Below are 17,257 nucleotides of genomic sequence, written 5' to 3' on the forward strand. Positions count from 1 at the left end.
CCCAGTTGATCAGGTATCATTTGGAGGTGTTATCAAGTTCTCTTTTGAACACCATGAGAGGTCGGCTAGTCGTGACCTTTGTGTTTAGAGGGAGAGTGTTGATAAGGCTTGGGCTCTTTATGGTGATAAAATTGTCTCTTAGTGCACCAGTTGCTGAAAAAGACACAATACACAAGACCTTGTAAATTTCCTATTGCTTAAGTCACGATAAATTATTCAGTTGTTGAGGGCCTTAAGGCTGATGTTAAGTAATTGTCATGAGCCTGGGGCTAGAGGTACAGTACAACAGAGCAGGTTCTAGCCACAAGACATCAGGAAACGCATCACTTTTCAACAGATTACCAGGTCATGTTAACCCTTAAGTGGCTCGGCTAATAAAAAGACATGCATCATAGTGCACACAGCACATACCAGTTCTAAGACCTTATGTAAAAAATAAGCAATGCACATGCACAGGAAGTAATCATAAGTTGCGACTGGAGCCACGTAAGGGTTAACATAATACACCCAAGCTAACTAAACCTATCTTGTCTGAAATGCCTTGGCTGTAATATGAGATTAATGCTGCCATTCAAGCCCCAACTAACGTACCTCATGTTTCAGTGGGTCCTGCTTAATTTGATGTAGCTAATTTCAAGATAACGTTATTCTAGAATAGATACAAATACTGTATTAGACCACCCTCTTGCAAAGCACCCTGGGTTTTTATTATAATAATTTTTTTTATGTAAAAATATGCAGACAAAGAACATAATACAGTGGTTGCTTATTTGTTACATAAAGGTGCATATTTAATAATGCCTCTAGTACGAGTAGATGGAATTTTTTTTTTTTTTTTTTTTTTTTTTTTTTTTTTTGAAACAAATGCGATAATTTTGTTCATTATATTTTGGCTATAGATATGATGTTTTATTAGTGAAAACATGGTACTGTATTTGCTGCTGTGCACATTTTGATAGTTAAACCCCTAAGAAAATGTACTGTAGAAATATTTTTTTAAATTCTTGTCTTAAGTTTTTCAGTACTGTACTTTATTCTAACGCGGCCCTGCTCAGCCATAACAATTTGTTTCATCTTTGAAACATCACGTTAATGTGATTACTTTGTACAAAGCAATTTGTTATTGTAAGAGGATTTGCGACTGCGTCGGATCAACTCCGTTGCATTTCGTTTCCGTTAGCACGGATCCGTTCCCTTTGGGTCACAGTGTATTGATGTACAGTAATAATGCACCACAAAATACCTGGGAGTCAAGCAACACAAATTTTTTGTTGTTTTTATGCCAATAATTAAAAATATTGTATTATAAATATTGATGTAGAAAACAGCCATTTTTTTTAAAGATGCTTTTTTAGAGTTAGGCACAATTTGTTCATAGAGTTAGTCACAATTTGTTCATAGAGTTAGGCACAATTTGTTCATAGAGTTAGGCACAATTTGTTCAATATGAGCTCAAGCTGGATTGCTTCTGGCTTCAGCGGTGTTATACGTGTTCTGCCTCATAAATTTTAACTTAGTGTTTCAAATAAACAGGAATTTTCAAATTTTCTCTTTCTTCGTTTAATAAGGCCTTTATATATAATACCATTCAGTATGTGAATAGTTGAGATTGCGTGATAAAGCTGTACGCCATCTTGATAATAGGTCTTCACAACAGGTTTAGGCCATCCGCTCCTCCCCATGGGGTGCAAACCAAGCTACCTTCACAGGGGTAAGCTCTTTGGCGCCACAAGCATGAGTTGGCAACCTCCCACAGTCCTCAGCTTGAGTGATACCCTAAACGACTTACCAGATGCATTTGATACTGGTTTTATTAGAGCTTAAAAATATACCCTGTGAGTGGAAGTTTCAGTTTACGTCCAGAGAATGTCATAATAACATTGCTGGTAAATTAGTAATCCCACTAACACACGATACGAGAAGAAAAAGTGATGAGGTTCTGGTCCATCCTCGACCCGTATTGAGAAGGGTCCAGGACAGACCGAAACGTCATCGCTTGCATTTCGTATATGCGTGGATTGGGTTACTAATTTTCCAATTTTTTCATTTAATGTGAAAGTTGTTATATACAAGTCTCTAGTGATTAAAATAAACGAGTTTAGATAAAATTTTATTTTGTGCAAAATAAACGATTTGCATTGCTGAACGTCATCGGAAGAGTAATTGCTTGATTTTACATAAGGCAAGATTATTTTTGGCCTGAAAATTTTTCTGATTCCATTCTTAAAAGGCTTTCAGTTACTGCATTATATTTTTTCACCTTGTTTCTTGCCACTAACTTTCTACTACCATACGGTCAACTTAGGGTTTTACATTGAGATTTGTCCTGTGATATTTCTCATCATGGAAATTAATGCAACATTAGGATCCTTTGGAAAATAGGCCAGACCTGAAGCACGGAGGTTAGTGGAGACCTCTAGCACGGAGGTCAGTGGAGACCTCTAGCACGGAGGTCAGTGGAGACCTCTAGCACGGAGGTTAGTGGAGACCTCTAGCACGGAGGTCAGTGGAGACCTCTAGCACGGAGGTCAGTGGAGACCTCTAGCACGGAGGTCAGTGGAGACCTCTAGCACGGAGGTCAGTGAAGACCTCTAGCACGGAGGTCAGTGGAGACCTCTAGCACGGCGGTCAGTGGAGACCTCTAGCACGGAGGTCAGTGGAGACCTCTAGCACGGAGGTTAGTGGAGACCTCTAGCACCTCCATATTCATCAAGAACTGTAAAAAACCACTATCGCAGGCCCTTCACATTCTGTGGAGACAAAGCCTAGATACTGGCGTTATCCCTGACATACTAAAAACAGCAGAGATACAAACAAAACGCTGATGTAATTTACACAGATTTCGCAAAAGCTTTTGATAAATGTGACCATGGTGTTATTGCACATAAAATGCGTTCAAAAGGAATTACCGGGAAAATAGGCAGATGGATCTACAATTTCCTGACTAACAGAACCCAATGTGTAATAGTCAACAAAATAAAATCCAGCCCATCAACCGTGAAGAGCTCAGTCCCCCAAGGTACTGTGCTTGCTCCAGTACTTTTTCTCATCCTCATATCGGACATAGACCAGAACACAACCTATAGCACTGTATCATCCTTTGCAGATGACACTAGGATTTTCATGAGAGTTGGCAACATAGAGGACACGGCAAACCTCCAATCAGATGTAGATCAGGTCTTTCTATGGGCTACAGAAAATAATATGGTGTTTAATGAGGATAAGTTCCAGCTCATGCGCTATGGAAAAAATGAAAATATAAAAACAGAAACCACGTACAAAACTCAGGCAAATTATAACATAGAACGAAAAGGCAATGTAAAGGATCTGGGTATACTCATGTCGGAAGACCTTACCTTTAAAGAACACAATAAAGTAGCCGTCACAACTGCAAGAAAAATGACAGGTTGGATAACAAGAACTTTTCACACTAGAGATGCTATACCGATGATGATACTTTTCAAAACGCTTGTGCTCTCTAGAGTGGAGTACTGCTGCACAATGACAGCCCCTTTCAAAGCTGCAGAAATTGCTGACCTAGAGAGCGTGCAGAGATCCTTTACTGCTAGAATCCACTCAGTAAAACATCTAAATTACTGGGACCGACTAAAGAGCCTAAATCTGTACTCCCTTGAGCGCAGGCGGGAGAGATACATAATAATTTACACGTGGAAAATAATTGAGGGGCTGGTCCCAAACCTGCACACAGAAATAACACTACATGAGACCAGAAGACATGGCAGGATGTGCAGAATACCCCCGTTGAAGAGCAGAGGTGCAACAGGTACTCTGAGAGAGAACTCTATCAACATCAGAGGCCCGAGACTGTTCAACACGCTTCCACTACACATAAGGGGCATAACTGGCACCCCTCACAGTGTTCAAGAGAGAACTGGATAAGCACCTCCAAAGGATACCTGATCAACCAGGCTGTGACTCATACGTCAGGCTGCGAGCAGCCGCGTCCAACAGCCTGGTTGATCAGTCCGGCAACCAGGAGGCCTGGACGACAACCGGGCCGCGGGGACACTAAGCCCCGGAAGCACCTCAAGGTAGGTAGCACGGAGGTCAGTGGAGACCTGAAGCACGGAGGTCAGTGGAGACCTGAAGCACGGAGGTCAGTGGAGACCTGAAGCACGGAGGTCAGTGGAGACCTGAAGCACGGAGGTTAGTGGAGACCTCTAGCACGGAGGTTAGTGGAGACCTCTAGCACGGAGGTTAGTGGAGACCTCTAGCACGGAGGTTAGTGGAGACCTCTAGCACGGAGGTTAGTGGAGACCTCTAGCACGGAGGTTAGTGGAGACCTCTAGCACGGAGGTTAGTGGAGACCTCTAGCACGGAGGTTAGTGGAGACCTCTAGCACGGAGGTTAGTGGAGACCTCTAGCACGGAGGTTAGTGGAGACCTCTAGCACGGAGGTTAGTGGAGACCTCTAGCACGGAGGTTAGTGGAGACCTCTAGCACGGAGGTCAGTGGAGACCTCTAGCACGGAGGTTAGTGGAGACCTCTAGCACGGAGGTTAGTGGAGACCTCTAGCACGGAGGTTAGTGGAGACCTCGAGCACGGAGGTCAGTGGAGACCTCTAGCACGGAGGTCAGTGGAAACCTGAAGCATGGAGGTCAGTGGAGACCTCTAGCACGGAGGTCAGTGGAGACCTCTAGCACGGAGGTCAGTGGAGACCTCTAGCACGGAGGTCAGTGGAAACCTGAAGCACGGAGGTCAGTGGAGACCTCTAGCATCGAGGTCAGTGGAGACCTCTAGCACGGAGGTCAGTGGAAACATGAAGCACGGAGGTCAGTGGAGACCTCTAGCACGGAGGTCAGTGGAAACATGAAGCACGGAGGTCAGTGGAGACCTCTAGCACAGAGGTTAGTGGAGACCTGAAGCACGGAGGTCAGTGGAGACCTCTAGCATGGAGGTTGCCCATCTCCTAGGTACCTATTTACTGGTAGATAAGGAAACATACTCAACCATTTCTGTCACGCCCAGGAATCGAACCTGGGATCCCTGATTGTGCTTCAAGAATGGACTGTTTTTCATTAGATGAAGAACACCTTAAAATTTTGTCCATGCTAAGACTTTCTATGAGATTGAATGATGCAATTAAAGCACCGTTTAATGATGGTCTGGTAATAATATCGCATAGCAGAACTGATCATACGGATTGAAATGTAAACTTGCCTATAACTGAAAATGAACCACATAGAATATCTTTATGGTATCGATTTTTAATTTGATTATATTTGAACTATGTATATTAAAGTAGTGTAAAACCAGGAGTTGACTAAACTAGTTAGTTTAACATATGTTAATTTACTTCTCCTAAGTGTGCTTCGTTGTGTAAACTTTTAGACTGACCATTTCTAACATACGAGAGAGATTTGTGTGTGTGTGTGTGTCTGTCCTTGCAATATAACAGCAAGGGGACAAACTAACTTGAGCCCTTTGGTCCCTGGCTTCCTCTGTACCTTAAAACTCCATGAGAGAACATGTTCAGAACACATATCACTCTACCTTTTACTCTGGCTTTCACTAGCTTTCATTTTAGCTGTCACTCTAGATACAGTATCAATACTTTACTGCATGTGTAAATCTTTAAACTGGGCTATTATTTACACACATTTTACATTCACATGTATTTCCACAAGATTTGAAAATTAAGGTTTTAGCCATTCAGATACTGTATACATGTAGGGAGTCGGTCGGCCGAACGGACAGCACACTGGACTTATGATCCTGTGGTCCCGGGTTCGATCCCGGGTGCCGGCGAGAAACAATGGGCAGAGTTTCTTTCACCCTATGCCCCTGTTACCTAGCAGTAAAATAGGTACCTGGGTGTTAGTTAGCTGTCACGGGCTGCTTCCTGGGGGTGGAGGCCTGGTCGAGGACCGGGCCGCGGGGACACTAAAGACCTGAAATCATCTCAAAATAACCTCAAGATAAGATGTATATACAGAGTTTATGTATTGTGGTGTGTTGGCGAGGTGTGACTGGTGGCCCTGTAGCGGTCAGAACAGTCATCTCACAAATGATTGGTTCCAGGTTCAGTTTGTGGATGGGGCGAGATGTTTGGGCACATTGCCTTGCTCTTGATGCCTCTGCTCACCTTCTAACAAATAGGTACATGGGAGTTAGCTAACTGTTGGGGGATTGCATTCTTGGGAAGGCCAGTCATTAGCCTAGGGGGGGTGGGCCTCTATAAGCCTGACAGGGTTCCTCTTCCTGACAGTGGGGGGGAAATGTAGTTTGTAATTACCAAAGTGTAGTTACAGGATGAGAGCTACGCTCATTGTGTCCCGTCTTCCTAGTACTCTGTCATATAATGCTTTGAAACTACTGACGGTTTTGGCGCCCGTCACCTTCTCACCCAACTTGTTCCAACCGTCTCCTGCTCTGTGAAAGAAAATTTTCTAATATTTTTTCATCACCTTTGTTTCCTAAGCTTGAATCTGTGTCTTCTTGTTCATAAAGTTGCTGGTTTCCAGAATTCCTCTTTGTCAATTAGGTTGATTCCTGTTAGTATTTTGTAAGTGGAGATCATATCTCCTCTTTTTCTTCTATCTATTGTGTGTGGAGCTTAAGATTCATGTCACACCCACTCAAGTTTTAACATTTATTAGTGGTGTATATTATATGGTATATGTAATGGTCACATACTATATTAAGTAAGCAAAATTATCCGTACACCTGTAGAACATTGTGGTTTGTAGATCGTTATGTTTTGAATAGTGCTTTTGTGAGGGAGGGTAACGGGTAAGGGAGGGGGGGGGGACTATTTAGTGTGTCTGAGGCGTGTTTATCCATATACTGGCAGTTTGTGCACAGTGTGTACATCCATACATATATATATACTGGCAGCTTGTGCGCAGTGTGTTCATCCATATATATACTGGCAGCTTTTGCATAGTGTGTACATCCATATATATATATATATATATACTGGCAGCTTGTGCACAGTCTGCATTCAATTGCTTGTGTTGCTGTCAAACTCAACCACAGAGGTATCTGTATGTGTCAGTTGAACCCCCGCCAGTTGTAGTTTCACACTGCATTATGTAAAGGTTACATAACACTGTAACCTTTGTAATGTAACAACACTGCTTGTTGTTACACTGCTTGTTAGCAGTGGCTGGTTGGTTGGTGGGTTCGCCTGAGGACTCAACTGTTATTTTTCTGGGGGGAGCCCCGACGGCTCCTCAGAGCTATCCAGGCCGATGTGGATATCCCTAACTTTGGCATCAGTCGATGTGGGTGGAGTTCTAGGCCTACCGGAGACCATGAGCTAGAACCTGGCCTCCTCAGAGAGACACGAGGAGCAATGGCCTATAGAAATGCACATGTGATTTTGGAGTATTCTATATCTGCCATCGACTGGGACAGGCACCCAGAAAGGTAAGCGCCCCAAAACTAACCCCTATTCTGGCTAAAAACGACCAAAAAAAGACAAACGAGTGGATAGAACTCCTCAAATGAAAATGAGCAAACAAGCATGATGTCACATGAGCCGCGCCACATGTCTGTGCAGCTCCCCCCTCCCCAGGAGGAGCCCCAGACCCCCGTGCCGGAGATCCACCCTCCAGTTCTTCGACTGATGGGATACGGCTTGGTCGTTGTGGCTTCAGCTCCGGACTCTTGTTGTGCTGTTCTCTGTTTCAGTACTGCAATACGGTGGTTGTGTGAGCTGGGAGTAATATTTACAGGTACTCGGGCTGCATGTGCTTAGGGTCACCTTCCCTGAGTGCCCTGCAGGTACCGCCCCTGGGGCTTGGGGTTACCTTCCACAAGTCACCTTGGGTCTACTTCTGTGGTCTTTTGCTGCTCGGTGATTGACTGCCCCGAGTGTTTTGGGGGGTTTCCTCCCTAGTTTATCTTGAGGTAAGTGGTAGCTATTGCACTGGTAGGGACGCGGGGTACTGCGTAGCTAGTTTTCACCTATAACAGCGGCCGGCTCTGTTCCCTCTGGGTACGCTACCCTCTTGTGAGGTTTTTCTTTTCTTTTTTCCTGGTGGGGGGGTCTGCCTTGGTGTTCTTTCCCCTTTATACTAGGGTTGTTGTGTTTGGTGGTACCCCTTGTGAGTGGACACATCCCGGGGGTTCAGCTTTAGCAGTGTTGATTGGTAGCTTGGGTGCCGGTCAGCAGTACCCTGCCTGGGTAAACCCTTAGCAGACCCAGTCTAGGTACTCTTGGAAACCCTGCGGGGGCACTCAGGTCCGATGGATGTAACCCCTGAGTCTCCTCTTGCTTTTTGCGAGTTTGAGGGTTGCTCTCTCTCCGTGTCTCAGGGCGATGCTCTTTGTTTTTGCCTCCGTCATGCTGCCTGTTGGGTCGGTGACACATTCGACCCAGAGTCCTGCGAGCTTTGTTGCTTGTTTGTGATTCAGTTCACCCTATCTGATGATGACATTTTGGGTGCAGGCGGCTCACGCATCGCAGGATAGGTTTAGGTTGCAGCGCGCTTGATTGGTTGCTTCCCCGGATGCCTCGAGGCTGCCCCGTTTTGTTTATAGGGACCTGGACTTGGGGGGTGTAGGTTACTTCGGCCTTGGTTTCGTCTGCGCCCCCCTCGTTCTTCCCCTGCTGTGGTTCATTCAGTTCCCTCCCCCTGCTTCCAGCTCAGAAGCATCTGAAGACTTCGGGGTCAGGGCAGGGTTTAGAGGTTTCTGAGACTCAAGCGGTTTCAGGGGTTGCCCCTTCCAGGGGTGGCGTCGGAGGCATTCGAGGCTGTTCCTCCAGCTGTAGCTCCAGGGTCTGACCAGTGAACCCATTCTCTTCTTGCTATTTCGACCGCCCCGGCCTTTTCTAGTGTGGCCGGGGCTTGGGAAGACGACTCGCCCCCTGGGGTCTGACGTGGAGGTTCCCTGGGTTGGGGAGGGTCTGGCTTGGGGGCCCTTGGGCCCCGTTGGACCCCACCTGGGATTTCCAACCCTCTGGGTTGGGCTTTCGGTTACCAGGAGTAGGATTTTCCTTTCCCCCCACTCTGAGTATGAGTTACTTTGGGCGTTGGCCCCTCCCCAGGTTCGGTTCTGTGTCCCTTTGGGTCCGTCGGTTCCGTCTTTCCTGTGGGTGATTTTACCGCTTTCTCACCCTTCTTTTCTAGGATATGTATTCTTAAAAGTCATGTCGTAATCATGTTCTCAGCGTCTCTGGATCCTGCATGACCATTGATTGTGGATACCACTGGGCCCATGTGAGCCTCTGTGCTTTTATGCTTGCTCCTCAAGGGTCTCGAGAGTTCGGAAAGATCTTTGATTCTTCCAATATTGTTGGAACATCTGTCATCTGCCGGTGCGGCTTAACGCCAGTCCTTTCTAGGACTCGTTGGTCCTCTTCCGTACTACTTTTTGTTTTCTTATATTATATCTCATTATTTTATCATTACATCTTATCTCCATACTCTGTCTCAACATTCCTAATATTTGTTAAATATACCTTGTAAGCACCCTCCCCGAGGGTTGGGTGTTGCAGCTTGGTCCTCAGGCGCATGCTCCAGGGGTGTTTGTTTTGGTTTATGTGCGGTGTAAACATGTGTTGGTATTCTGCGTCCTTTATCGTGGGTTCTACGCCGCCCTCGCTCATCTTCGTTCCAGTCATAGCCCCTGGATACTGGGGAAGTTCTGGATTTTATATATGGGGAGAACACTTAGTTCTTTCTCTGCTTTTACGGGTGTGGGGGTGGCTCAGAGTGGTGCCGCCCCCACCTTTACTCTACACTTAATCTTCTACGGTTCACGCATCTCTGGACATGATCCGCTAGTGTTGCTCCTGGAATATTACATGGCTCAGCTGTGTCATGACACGATAGTGTCTACGCTTTACAGGTGAGAGTATACAGTCTGGTGACACTGTCAGCCAGGCGCTGGTTCTTGGTTTCTGGATGAATGTTGGGTGTCTGTAGCGTGTTGATTGGCCACTTTGCGTGCATCTTAACGTGGCCGTCCTATGTGCTTACATCAATGCTCCTCAGCCCAAGGATAAGGCTGATTGTGGGGATGGGTTCCATGGAACATCAGATGGACACTCATTCCTTGACTCAGTCTTTGCTTTCTGTATACTCATTTCTTGCTGGGCACTTGTTCGTTGTCTCAGTCAATGCTCTCTGGACACTCATTCCTTGACTCGGTCATTGCTTCTGGTCACTCCTTCCTTGACTGTCGTTCAGTGCCTGGCTGCAATCTAATGTATACAGTGGAGTGTGTCTGTATATTTACTTGATCATGTACATTCCTTTTTCATTGTATTTCCTTCCTTTATACTACTGGTTGTGTGTCTTAATATGTGCTTATTGGCTATACAGTACTAGTGTTGGTGCTAGGGTGGACCGTGTTCATGTTCAGTTCCCTGCGATTGGACAGACCTGCTGTTCAGTTGTAGAACTGAGTTCTTACATCTTCTTGTATGTCCCTACCAGCTTCTGTGTTGCAATGTCAGCTGGTGGCTGTAGGTTCCAATCACCCACTCCTGCCCCTACTGTTCCTTTTTGTTGGCACAAGGAAAGCTAAGATTACGGTCTGGGCTACGGCCTTTTTCTCGTGTTTCTTTGCCGGGCAGTACATTTTTGCCTTAGTGCGGTACACGTCCTGGGTAGTTTTCATCTGTTCCTCTGCTTCGCGTGCATTGTTCTGCTCTTCTGGAGCTGGTTGCACTGCTCCTGCGGGTTGCGGTGTCGCTGTTTTTCGCTTCGCGTCTTGCGTGTCGGCTCGTGGTGCTCGCTTCCTTGTTGGCCTCTGCCTGGGCCCTGGCTCTTTGGTTTTTGTCGCCATTTTGTCCTTGTTGTTTGCAGAGTCTACATTTCGGCTCTTTCGGCAAGCGGCAGCTTTTTGTTGTCATCCGTTATTGGCCTTGTTGGTCCTTTTGGGGTCCCGGGGGGGGGTTTTCCTCCCGGATGAGGCGTGTCTGCTTGCCCAGGTGGGTTCTTTCCTGGCTCGCCGGGTTTGGGTTCCTAGTTCCCTGGCGGACGTTCCCTCTGGTTCTTTGTCAGCCTTGGTTTCGGTCACTGCTTGCTCGGTGTCCGAACCCAGGGGTTTTTCCCCGACTCCGCCTCTTCTAATGATCGGTCTGGTCCGTATTGGGACTGGTTCGGTTTTCTTCTTCAGTCTTCCAGTCTGGTAATTTTACCTCGAGTCTCTCACCATCTTTGGTGATCAGGTGGCTTCATTGATGGCGCACCACCTGCGTGTTTTGTCTCGGCGGTGGTATGGAGGTTTTGCTGGCGGTCCTTCCTTTTCTTTTTGTTTCTTCGTAGGTATAAAGCAGTTTTTGTTGGCATGATCTTGTCCTTCTCTCGTGGGGGTTTGGAACTATCAGCTTGACGCATACTGTCACCTTGGCTCGTGCAGTGCTGGGGGAGCTGCTAAGGTTTGCTTTCCGTTTTTTATATTCCTTCTGCACTGTTGCACAGGCTGTCTCAGGCGTTGTTTGCCTCCAGCCTGCTCATGCTCTGACTGCGCCGTCCAGGTCTTTGGCCGGTTTGCTCTCGTGTCTATTTTCACCTCGGTTTGTTGTGGCCCCTTCGGTTCAGGTTTGTTTTTTCGAAGTTCTTTCTTGTTCGTTTGCAGCCATCTCCTTTTTTTCTGGCGAGGAATGAGTCTGCTGCTTTCCGGAGGGGTCCTTGGGTTGTTGATGCTTGGTTGGTCAGACCAGGGGTGCATCATATGTTGCGTCTGGTTGCGGCCCTCCGCCATTATATGTGGGCCACGGCTTCTGTGTCCGGAGATACGCTTTGGGTTGATCTGGTTTCCCTTCTTCCCTGTTCACGGGTACAGGTCTCTCAGATCATTCGCAGGGTTATTGAGTCTAGCCAGCCTGTGGTCTATTCCCCGTGCCCATGACATTCATAAGTTTGCTGCTCTTGCTGCCGTCTTTGGTAACATGTCCTGGGCTGACATTCGGCACAGGGTTTTTAGGGGTCGAACAGGTCCCTTGCTGCACACTACCTCGTTAACATCCCTGGGCCTAGTTGGGCCTGTGTCGCTTTGGGTCGGCAGCTGCAGGCTGTCTCGCCTTCGAGTTGAGATGTGAAGCACCAACCGCCTCCCGGTTAAGTCCCCTTTTGTCTTTTTAGTCTTTGGTGAAGTAGCTCTGGGAAGTCGTAGGGGCTCCACCCAGAAAACCAGCGTTAAATGTAATGAAACACCATTTTCTGGGTGAGTCCCGGAGGCTCCCCGGCAACCCTCCCTCCCTCCGGTCGGCAGTTTTCGCGTAGTTTGATGTCCAGCCTCAGAACTGCAGGGTGGATTGCCGGCACAGGGGTCTGGGGCTCCCCCTTCCTGCGCAGACAGCGGCGTGGTGACTTATGATGTCATGTTTGTTTGCTCGTTTTCATTTGGGGAGTTCTGTCCACTCGTCTGTTTATTTTCATCGTTTTTAACCAGATTAGGGGTTTGTTTTGGGGCGCTTACCTTTCTGGGTGCTTGTCCCAGTCAATGGCAGATATAGAATGCTCCAAAATCACATGTGCATTTCTATAGGCCATTGTTCCTCATGCCTCTCTGAGAGGGCCAGGTTCTGGCTCGTGGTCCCTGGTAGACCTAGAACTCCACCCACATCGAGTGATGCCAAAGTTAGGGATATCCATATCAGCCATGGATAGCTCAGGGGAGCCTCCGGGACTCACCCAGAAAATGGCGTTTCATTACATTCAACGCTGGTTTTTTCTAGTACCATTCCAGTACAGTACAGTACAGTACTTAGGGTTTTGATATAAATGCTTTCTCAGGGGCTTATATTTTATTTGAATTAAATTTTATATTTGAATCCTCAAAATTAACCTTACCGTTAATAAATTTGTGTATTATGGTAAATGTTATGAGAATTGCAAAACTAATTTAATTAAGCTGAACAATACTGCTTAATTGATTTGGGTTGTATTCCAGCTTGCTGTGGCAGTGATGCAACCACGTTCCAGTAACTTATTATTCTCTCTGGTTTCTTGTCACTACAACAATATTCAGAATTTTCAGCTTTGTTGCTTAACTCTTGATGTTTTTTAATTTGCTCCACCTGTGTTAGTACTGTACATTACCTTTGACGAGCTTGTTTCATCCTACTGTACTATAGTTTGGAGTAGTACTACTCTCTGTATTGATATACATTATTTATTATTTTATTATGTTTATAACTTTATTAGACGGACCTTAAAAACACGAAGCCGATAGATCCAATAGCTGCTGCTTCATATGGGTCAGCAGGGGCTTTCTCATATGGGCCAATAAGAGCTGCCTCATATGGGCCAGTAGGAGCTGCCTTGTATAGTCCTCCCACAGTAATGTGTTCATATGTTCTTACGGTAGACACACAGACAGACTTGGAAGGCAAGAGTGGTACAATGGACAGGGTTAGAGAACATTAGAGTAAAAGACATGTGATGATGGAGCCTCTTGGAGGAACTTTTGCTGTAGCACCTACCTTGACGTGGCACTCTCAGGAGAGTAAAGTGTTGAGCTGTAGAGGGAGAGATCAAGTTCTTACATGACTTGGGTTCAGGTAATCCTGCCTGTCATCTAATGTACTGTATTAAACCGTGTCTCAAATTGCCTGAAGCATTACAGTAGAGCAAGGCAATCTTGTGTGTTAAACACTGAACTCATTATATCATGTCCTCGTGCAGTACTATGTACTTTATCGAAACATTTGTATTGTATTTGTGCATTGTACACTCATACTGCCCCACAGCACTTAGTCACTAAATAGCATATTTCAAACTAAACGAAGGGGGGTTTTCACCCTTCGCAAGCATCTCGAGGGGCTCTTATTAAAAACGTTTGTAAGTACAGTATAATATTGTTAACCAGGATAGTTATCTGTAATTTGTGATATAGGATGGGTTTGGGAATTATATGAAACAGTGTTTTAAGTAAAAACGTGGTTAATAAATCATTATTTAAGGATATATAGCGTTGCGTAATTTTTCTAAAACTGTACATTTAACAAAATTTTAGTAAATTTTGTTGTATTTTTGTGTACAGTAGTCTTTGGTATATGGTTACTGGATACTTTGACCCACTTTTTTGTATTGTTACCAATATGATTGACTGCTTTTGTTGTAACTATTTGTATTTTGAGATAATATCCGTATTACGGTAGTAAATGTTAATATTGAACGAACACTTCCTTTACAGTGCTGCAGTACGGCTTTGTCACCATCTTCGTCTCCTCCTTCCCTCTGGCTCCCCTCTTTGCCTTCCTGAATAATGTATTTGAGATGCGTCTAGATGCCAAAAAGCTGCTCACGCATTTTCGACGGCCCATATCACAGCGCGTTAAGGACATCGGCATCTGGTTCAAGATCCTGGATTCCATCGGAAAGTTGGCAGTCATAACAAACGTTAGTTCTGTGTTTTTTTTTTATGTTGCCTACTTTTGTCACTGCAGTATATTTTTATTTTCTGTGGGGAGCCCCTTTCGGCTTCCTGGAGCTATCGGGCTAATATGCAAATGATTAGACCAGGGCATTAGTCAGTGGAGTTCAGCCTACCGTGGACCACGAGCCAGAATGTGCCCCCCCCCCCCTCCCTCAGAGAGGCACGGGGAGCAATGGCCCTGGGAAATCCCCCTTGTGGTTGGGGGTTTTCCTTATCTGCCATCGACTGGGGTTACATAAATCTAAAACTTTGTCTTTAAACGAAATATGCTTAAAAGAAAGACTGCTACCAATATACATACATACATACAGTATATATATATATATTTTTTGAATCTAAAGTGTGTGTACTTTGCTTCTTAAGAGTGAACTTCTTAAATTATTTTTTTTAAAGCATCAATGTTTTCTTGATCTCAGGCATTCATCATCGCCTTCACATCCAACTTCATCCCGGAGCTTGTGTATCGTCATGTGGTTTCGGATCATAACAGTCTTGAGGGCTTCCTCGACCACTCTCTCGCTTCATTTAACGTCAATGACTACCCTGAAATGTATCGGCCAAGGTTTCCAAACACAACACAAATATGCAGGTCAGTCTAGCTTTGTCCTTTTTATTTAATGTGTTGTCACAAATGGCAAGTGTTTTGTACGTTTGTGAGAGTGACAAGTGCTTCTGTGCTGTATAGTTGTGTGAGTGGCAAGGGCTCTTGTTTCGTATGGTCATGTAAGTGGCAAGGGCTCTTGTTTCGTATGGTCGTGTGAGTGGCAAGGGCTCTTGTTTCGTATGGTCGTGTGAGTGGCAAGGGCTCTTGTTTCGTATGGTCATGTAAGTGGCAAGGGCTCTTGTTTCATATGGTCGTGTGAGTGGCAAGGGCTCTTGTTTCGTATGGTCATGTGAGTGGCAAGGGCTCTTGTTTCATATGGTCATGTGAGTGGCAAGGGCTCTTGTTTTGTATGGTCGTGTGAGTGGCAAGGGCTCTTGTTTTGTATGGTCATGTGAGTGGCAAGGGCTCTTGTTTCATATGGTCATGTGAGTGGCAAGGGCTCTTGTTTTGTATGGTCGTGTGAGTGGCAAGGGCTCTTGTTTCGTATGGTCATGTGAGTGGCAAGGGCTCTTGTTTCATATGGTCATGTGAGTGGCAAGGGCTCTTGTTTTGTATGGTCGTGTGAGTGGCAAGGGCTCTTGTTTCATATAGTTGTGTGAGTGGCAAGGGCTCTTGTTTTGTATGGTCATGTGAGTGGCAAGGGCTCTTGTTTTGTATGGTCATGTGAGTGGCAAGGGCTCTTGTTTCATATGGTCATGTGAGTGGCAAGGGCTCTTGTTTTGTATGGTCGTGTGAGTGGCAAGGGCTCTTGTTTTGTATGGTCGTGTGAGTGGCAAGGGCTCTTGTTTCATATAGTTGTGTGAGTGGCCAGGGTTCATGTTTCATATAGTCGTGTGAGTGGCCAGGGTTCATGTTTCATATAGTCGTGTGAGTGGCCAGGGTTCATGTTTCATATAGTCGTGTGAGTGGCCAGGGTTCATGTTTCATATAGTTGTGTGAGTGGCCAGGGTTCATGTTTCATATAGTTGTGTGAGTGGCCAGGGTTCATGTTTCATATAGTTGTGTGAGTGGCCAGGGTTCATGTTTCATATAGTTGTGTGAGTGGCCAGGGTTCATGTTTCATATAGTCGTGTGAGTGGCCAGGGTTCATGTTTCATATAGTTGTGAGAGTGGCCAGGGTTCATGTTTCATATAGTTGTGTGAGTGGCCAGGGTTCATGTTTCATATAGTTGTGTGAGTGGCCAGGGTTCATGTTTCATATAGTTGTGTGAGTGGCCAGGGTTCATGTTTCATATAGCTGTGTGAGTGGCCAGGGTTCATGTTTCATATAGTTGTGTGAGTGGCCAGGGTTCATGTTTCATATAGTCGTGTGAGTGGCCAGGGTTCATGTTTCATATAGTCGTGTGAGTGGCCAGGGTTCATGTTTCATATAGTTGTGTGAGTGGCCAGGGTTCATGTTTCATATAGTCGTGTGAGTGGCCAGGGTTCATGTTTCATATAGTTGTGTGAGTGGCCAGGGTTCATGTTTCATATAGTTGTGAGTCAACTTCTCCAGGCCACTGTAGCTAAACCACAAAACCTAGAGACTTTTTATTTGGATTTTTGTGTTTCTTGAAGGCTAATTAACAATGTCATAAGAAAAAATAAATTTTTTCGGAACAATTTTTTTCTTGAGCGTCCTGAGGATGTTTGCCATTTAACATTTAACGGTTTAAGGGTTAACCACCAATGTCATTGCCATTACCATTGCTACTGCCAGTCAGTAAACATTGGGCATGTTTCAGGTACCCGGAGTACCGTAACCCGCCAGGAACCAAAGACCAGTACAAGTATGCTCCTATATTTTGGCACATCCTGGCCGCGAGGCTTGCCTTTGTCGTCGTGTTTGAGGTAGGTTCACCTAGAGTACTGTACTGTATTGGTATGTGTTGTTATGGTGGCGGGTGTGCACAACTTACATATATGTGTATGTATGTGTGTGCGTGTGTGTGTACTCGCCTAATTGTGCTTGCGGGGGTTGAACTCTGGCTCTTTGGTCATGCCTCTTAACGGTCACAAATGTATGTGTATGTGTGTGTGTGTGTGTGTATTTATATTATTTTTTTATGGGGGGGGGGAATTTTAATCAAATTTAAAGTTGTAATTTTAAGATTTTATGTTGAGATGAATTCGGGGCTTAGCGTCCCTGCGGCCTGATCCTCAACCAGGCCTCCTTTTTTGTTACACACCTCCAGGAAGCAGCCCATTGCAGCTGTCTAACTCCCAGGTACCTGTTTACTGCTAGGTAACAGCATTTGTAATCTAATATTGTATTCTTGTTTTAGTAATTGCATCCAACCAGACATAGCTAATT

General features: G+C 45.4%; 1 protein-coding gene across 9 annotated transcripts in view; it reads left to right on the forward strand.

Annotated features, from left to right (window-relative positions):
* The window catches only part of subdued (anoctamin 1), a 165,089-nt gene that overhangs the window by 137,791 nt on the left and 10,041 nt on the right, over positions 1-17,257 (forward strand). For all 9 annotated transcript variants that reach the window (XM_069338946.1, XM_069338942.1, XM_069338959.1 and 6 more), the window contains 3 exons: positions 14,118-14,323; positions 14,777-14,949; positions 16,689-16,794. In XM_069338946.1, the coding sequence (XP_069195047.1) occupies positions 14,118-14,323; positions 14,777-14,949; positions 16,689-16,794 (485 nt within the window). The remainder of the gene's footprint in view (positions 1-14,117; positions 14,324-14,776; positions 14,950-16,688; positions 16,795-17,257) is intronic.

Source organism: Procambarus clarkii, chromosome 5, assembly GCF_040958095.1.
Source record: "Procambarus clarkii isolate CNS0578487 chromosome 5, FALCON_Pclarkii_2.0, whole genome shotgun sequence".
Taxonomy (NCBI): domain Eukaryota; kingdom Metazoa; phylum Arthropoda; class Malacostraca; order Decapoda; family Cambaridae; genus Procambarus; species Procambarus clarkii.